The 6,946-nt window shown below is 46.9% G+C and overlaps 1 protein-coding gene across 1 annotated transcript; it reads left to right on the top strand.

Annotated features, from left to right (window-relative positions):
* Positions 1–6,329: 6,329 nt before the first annotated feature.
* Positions 6,330–6,776, top strand: LOC124122580 (keratinocyte proline-rich protein-like). Its single transcript, XM_046485653.2, has one exon. It carries the CDS (start codon positions 6,330–6,332, stop codon positions 6,774–6,776), a length of 447 nt encoding a protein of 148 aa, XP_046341609.2.
* Positions 6,777–6,946: the final 170 nt, after the last annotated feature.

Below are 6,946 nucleotides of genomic sequence, written 5' to 3'. Positions count from 1 at the left end.
ACACAACTATTCCCAGCTGATATCAGCGTACATGACCAGTGGCGACCTGTGACCAGATGGGAAAGAGTTTCCAAGAACGCATCATTTCTTCCTCTGGCAATAATGTTTTTCGTCAAAGAATTTAAAAAATAACCTATGTGGGTGGATGACATCATGGCGGAAAACTGAACCTGTTTGATGTCATTTCCACGAAAAACTAAGTAAGCGAGTCATAATGGATTTACACACGGCGGTGACTTGTGTTATGATCGCCGTAATGAAGAATATTACTGTACCACTTTATCACAGTGAAAAAAAGATCAAGTCACACATCAATGATCGATGACATGATCACCGACACCCGATGCTGTGGTACACTGTCAACCACGTGACCCCTAATGTTGGGGTACACAGTCAACCACGTGACCCCTGACGTTTAGGTACACTGTCAACCAGGTGACCCCTAATGTTGGGGTACACTGTCAACCACGTGAGCCCTGGCGTTTAGGTACACTGTCAACCACGTGACCCCTAATGTTGGGGTACACCGTCAACCACGTGACCCCTGATGTTGGGGTACACCGTCAACCACGTGACCCCTGATGTTGGGGTACACTGTCAACCACGTGACCCCTGATGTTGGGGTACACCGTCAACCACGTGACCCCTGATGTTGGGGTACACCGTCAACCACGTGACCCCTGATGTTGGGGTACACTTTCAACCACGTGACCCCTGATGTTGGGGTACACTTTCAACCATGTGACCCCTGATGTTGGGATACACTGTAAATGGTCTAGGGGCGGTCGGGTAGCCTAGTGGATAAGAGCGTTCGCTCGTCACGCCGAAGACCCGACATGGGTATATTGTGTGAAACCAATTTCTAGTGCTCCCCGCCGTGATATTGCTGGAATATTGCTAAAAGCGTCGTAAAACCATACTCACTCACTCACTGTAAATGGTATAATGAAATCAGCGGATCCTGACGCGGCAAACTTAAGTTTTGCCAGATCAGAGAATTAATATACCTCTCTTAAGATGTTTGCACATGCTTGCGTGGTAAAGGTCGGATTTATTTGAACGGACCTTCCATGTGATGTGTTCGGTAACGATGGAAGCAGACTTTGTACTCGGTGTTACAGTTTCTGTGCTCGTCATTGGCGCGTCGTACGTTGCCATTCATCCGTTTGCGTCATCACGTGAACTGCATGTGACTCATCCACCTTAATGACAGAATACAATCAGAGCCATGGATGTTGCACTTAGCCCGGAAGTGGATCTGACCTGCCACTGAGTCAATCTGCACTGTGAGCCGTCAGAGACGTTGACGGCGGGAAACAAAACAAACAATACATTTGTACATTTAATTGGCGAACGTCCGCAATCATTGACAACCTCATTACACTCACAACCTTTACTCCCTATGATACCAAATATCCTTCGGGGTGATGAAGTGTTATCGCATCAGTTTTGACCTCTCTGCGTGAATATCTGAGAACTCAGCGTCCAGTCTTCTACATTCTTGAGAAGCATTCAGAACAGCATATCTGATTTCTGAATCTCGAAAATGAATATAAACGATCAGTTCCGAATGGAAAGTAATAAAGGGCGTACTGTTGTTGATATTGCATACATCTTTTTTAATTGTCATGTCATCTACACCTGACAGGCAGTTCCACTGAAGGAGTACATGCTTTCTGGGCAGACTCACTTTTGTTCAAACAGACATTTCCAACTCGAACTGCAGCCGAATCGTATTAGAAAACTGACACCTCATTGGCTCACGAACCCACTCCACTAATCACGACTACTGAACTTCTACATATGAACTTCTATTCCCCAATGCAACCTCTTTTAAAAAAACGCTTGGGTGGTGGGTGTGACTACCATAACTGCAGGGGGTTCAGGCTCGCTGACATGGTTAATGCATTTCATCGATCCCAATTGCGTGGATCGATGCTCATGATATTAATCACTGGATTGTCTGGTCCAGACTCGATTATTTACAGACCGCCGTCATATAGCTGGAATACTGCTGAGCGCGGCGTTAAACAACAAACCAACCAACTACAGTGCTCAGCCATGGCCTCCATACACAAGCAGATGGGGAAGCACGGGTCTATATTCGCCGAGCTGCGTCCTTCAAGCGTGACAGAAACCTTGGTGGGTAAACGTCAAAGATTTGCATCACTTCAGCCTTCTACACCAAGCTGACAAGCCCTGATATAACCCACTCACTTCGGCTGTAACACACATGTACATTGTATCCGTACACAAGCACGTTACAATACCACCAGGGCAAACAAGACTTCAAAACTCCCTTGAGAATTCAATTATTAATTACCTTCGTATGATAAAAATCAATACATATATTCCGAGCTTGAACCTTGCCGCACTCTCCATATTGTCACCCAGTGAAACTCTGGGCTAGAGTAGGTACTCAGCAACCGTTGCTTGTCGTAAGCGGCGACTAAAGGGATGGGGTGGTCAGGCTCGCTGACTGGGTTGATACATCGTATCCCAATTGCATGGATCGATGCTCATGGTGTCAATCACTGGATTGTGTGGTCCAGACTCGATTATTTCCTGACCGCCGTCATATAGCCGGAATATTGCTGAGTGCGGCGTTCAAGAAATAGACAAACAAGTAAGAGATCAGTTTTATCGCCAATTGTTTGTACTAAGGAATTAATGTTAATCATTTGTGCCATTCAACGTGAAGTTCGGCACATCATTATACTGTAAATAATATCAATGGTAAAACTTCCAGGAACCTGTTTCCAGGAAAGTTATTCACAGATGTCCACCACACGACCAATGTGTACCTCGAGTGTGTGTCTGCAGGGAATTCCCAAACTATACATGAAGAATTATCTTGATCTACACGTGAAGATCCTGGGAGAATAGAGGTCTTCAGCAACCCATGCCTGCCGTACAGGCGACTGTGCTTGTCGGAGAAGCGCTCCGGTGGTCAGGCTTGCTGACTTAGTTGATGCTTGTCATCGTATCCCAATTGCATGGATCGATGCTCATGGTGTCAATCACTGGATTGTCTGGTCCAGACTCGATTATTCATCGACCACCGTCATAAAGCTGGAAAATTGCTGAGTGCGGCGTTAAACAACAAAGTTATCATCTTCAGCATTCACAAGCACGGACGTGTAGTGGAATCTTAAACCGTTAATATGTTATAATACAATGATATCACGAGATATTTTGGGTAATACGGCTTTATAAGTACAATACATATACACAACAAATGAAATAGAGGCATAATATTATCCACTGCACGTTTCCGCCAGTGTGTATACGAATCACTATCACAGATTAACACCAGGAGTTCGCGAAAAGGTGAAACTCATGAATACTGTCAAGTATTCCAAAGAGAAGACAACAAAGGCATCCCCCAGAGGTGAACCCAGCTCAGCATCCCACTACAGGCCAAACTGCTGCAGGTACCTCCTATTGACTTCCGGGTCTGTTGCCGTGTTGAAGCCTGGGAATGTCGCTCTGTGTTGGACAATGTCCCAGTCTGTTGGCGGACATGGCGGCAACTTCCGTGGCGGTCGAGTCTGTCGACTGAGGTAGGGCATCGCTCGCGACTTGGTGTGCTTGTGAATTACTGTTATAGTCACATTAAACTTGTTCCTGTCCGGGTTGCCGCGTCTGTCACCGCTGACATTCACGGACAGCTCGCCATTACAGTATATGGCATCCGACTTCAGGGGGATCGGGACGGCGGGTTTCCTGCTCTGTTGTTTGTTGGGGTCTCGATCCGATCTTCCTATGTACTTGCTTGCCATTGACACGTGAGTTCGGTTCTCTTTTGGCGAGGTCTTGTTCCCACGGTAACCTCTACCTCGGTGCCCAGTCGTCCGGTCTGGTCTCGTCAGCTGTACACGGCCAGATTTTTCCACTTTGGGCAGCGACAGTTTATTCTTGGAAGCCATTTTAACCGAATATTCCGAGAAATTATTCAAGTATCTGTCGTCATAGTTACCTGCAATAACCTCAGAAGATATGTCCAAAGATACCCCACTGTCTACCACATCCTTCACACGTCCGAGCCGCGTGTTGGGTCCGGAAGGTGAGCTTTGCTGATCGCCTCCCCTTTTCCTTAATCTGTTCGATGTCAAATGTACTGTCTTCTTCCCATCAAACGTTTTGTTAATTTCCTTACTGTGATTCTTCCCTGACAAACGGTACCTAGATCCCGGCAGTCTTCGATCGGTGGTTCCGCGCTCAGATGAATGCTTTTCTTTGCAGCCCACAGCCTTAGTAACCCGATAGCATCCCCGGATACATTTATCTCTGCTCCAGATAGTTCTGGAAACATTATGCTTCCGCTGACCTGGTGACATTTGGGTCGGTTGGCGGCAGTTGTAGCTCCCTACAGCGCTGCTGTCAGTTGTGCTGCCGTCTTCAACTCGAGTGTCCGCTCTACCGAACTCATTGGGGTTACTCACGCTTGTTTCTGGTGTAGATTCAAATTCGTCCTCATACTCCACAGAAGCCTCGCCGACCTCCAAACCTTGGGAGGGCAGTGAGTCGGCAACAGGCAGATCGTCGGAGTAAATATCTTGGTTCTGACGGTCTAGCTTGTGTCGGTCTGTCCGATTTTGTCCTTCATTTTCCACCGCGACGGTTTTTTTCGGACTGCTCAATGTCCCGTTAGCTTCTAACGGAGGAGACGTAAATGGTCCAATTGTCTGAGCTTTCTCTGTGGCGTGGCTTTTGACTCTTGGAACATCGTCAAAAAAATCGAATAGAGAGTCTCCACTAATATCATCCATCACTCTAAACATGATAAAGAACACTGCTACCTACCATTCACATTGCTTATCTGAATGCCGATTGTGCCCTGCATCTGCCGCTCTTGAAACCATTGTTGTGTTTACTATTGTTATGACGTCACATGACGATATGACGTCATAGTCGTGAGAGCTGTCACAGACACATTCGTCACCACTCGCCCCTTTCCGTAACCTGCTTGTCCCGGAATAACACGAGTTGGTCACGAATGTCACAGACATTCACCTTAATTAATGATGTGGACGACTTGTGATTAAATTGTTCGCCTTGTCTAAGGCCCGGGGTTGATTCCCCACATTTGTTCAATGTATGAAGCCCATTTCTGGATTCCCCCTCCGTGATATTGGAGACCGTATTCACTCCAATGTTAGCCGACATAATTATGGCATACCCGTGAAGCTCCGGGTTAGACTTGGTCTTCAGCGCCTCTTGCTTGTCGCAAGAGGCGACTAACGGGATCGGGTAGTCAGGCTCGCTGACTTGGTTGATGCATGTCATCGTATCCCGAGTAGATGTTCATGATGTCAATCACTGAATTGACTGGTCCAGACTCGATTATTTACAGACCGCCGTCATATAGCTGGAACACTTTTGAGTGCGGCGTTAAACAACATACAACCGACACATGGCAGACAGGTACACAACGTAACAGAATGACCTTCACTATGGTAGTCAGATATTATCGCACTCTTCATTTGACGTTATCAGGGTTGTGTAAATAGAAACATGGTAAATATACATGAAATGAGTATGGTTTTACGCCGCTTTTAGCAATATTCCATCATTATTGGGGAACACTAGAAATGGGCTTCACATAACATATTGTACACATGGGGGGAGGGGGGGGGAGGGGGGGGTCATCTTTCCGAGGCAAGACCTTGATTAAAGGGCTAGTGGATGCCTCGGGAAGATGGTGGGGAATCGAGCCCGGGTCTTAGGCATGACGAAAGAACGCTTTAACCCCAAGGCTACCCCTACAATATCTTGACATGTCTTGAGACGTTTACTAAGCAAGGACCTAAACATGTATTTTCAATTCGAGATGACCCTATATACACACCAATTCAAGACAGAACATTCCTAACTTATGGATTCAAGTACACAAGCATATTCTCTTTGTCTTCCATAATAACATAAGGAATAATATATTATCCTCGTTCGTTGTTAGCTCACCAGGACCCAGATGAGTATTGTTTTAAGACGCTTTTGTTTGTTGTTTAACACCACACTCATCAATGTTCAAGCTATACGAGGGGCGGTGGGGTAGCCTAGTGGTTAAAGCGTCCGCTCGTCATGCCGAAGACCCGGGTTTGATTCCTCAAAGGGTACAATGTGTGAAGCCCATTTCTTGTGTCCCCTGACTTGATATTGCAAAAAGCGGCGTAAAACCATACTCACTCACTCAAGCTATATGGCGGCTGTCTATAAATAATCGCATCTGGACCAGACAATACAGTGATTGAGATCATGAGCATCGATCTACACAATTGAGCCGCTTTTATCAATATCCCAGCAATATCACGGCTGAGGCAGCAGGAATGGGCTGGGAACCCAGACCCAAGGGAGAACCAAAGACCCATGTGAGAACCCAGACCCAAGGGAGAACCCATACCAATGGGAATCCAGACCCATGTGAGAACCCAGACCCAAGGGAGAACCCAGACCAATGGGAATCCAGACCCAAGGGAGAACCCAGACCAATGGGAATCCAGACCCAAGGGAGAACCAATGACCCATGTAAGAACCCAGACCCAAGGGAGAACCCAGACCCATGGGAGAACCCAGACCAATGGGAATCCAGACCCAAGGGAAAACCAAGACCTAAGGGAGAACCCAGACCCAAGGGAGAACCCAGACCCAAGGGAGAACCCAGACCTAAGGGAGAACCGACCAATGGGAATCCAGACCCAAGGGAGAACCCAGACCCAAGGGAGAACCCAGACCCAAGTGAGAATCGAGGCCCAAGGGAACCCAGACCCAAGTGATAACCCAGATCCAAGTGAGAACCCAGATCCAAGGGATCTGAGGCCCATGAGAGCATATGGCATGGTCTGCTGTCAGTCGTCAAGTCCTTTCTAGTTAATCATTCACCTGGCTTCATGAGGATGTGTCTGGCATCAGATCTGGGATTTGTTCTTGCCATGCTCATTAATAT

This window comes from Haliotis rufescens, unplaced genomic scaffold (genome assembly GCF_023055435.1).
Source record: "Haliotis rufescens isolate VD_foot unplaced genomic scaffold, xgHalRufe1.0.p SCAF_71, whole genome shotgun sequence".
In the NCBI taxonomy this organism is placed as follows: domain Eukaryota; kingdom Metazoa; phylum Mollusca; class Gastropoda; order Lepetellida; family Haliotidae; genus Haliotis; species Haliotis rufescens.
This window is presented reverse-complemented; position numbering and strand designations above follow the sequence as displayed.

Coding starts and splice junctions, on each gene's coding strand:
- LOC124122580 (XM_046485653.2), top strand. CDS start 6,330: ATGGGCTGGGAACCCAGACCCAAGGGAGAACCAAAGACCCATGTGAGA.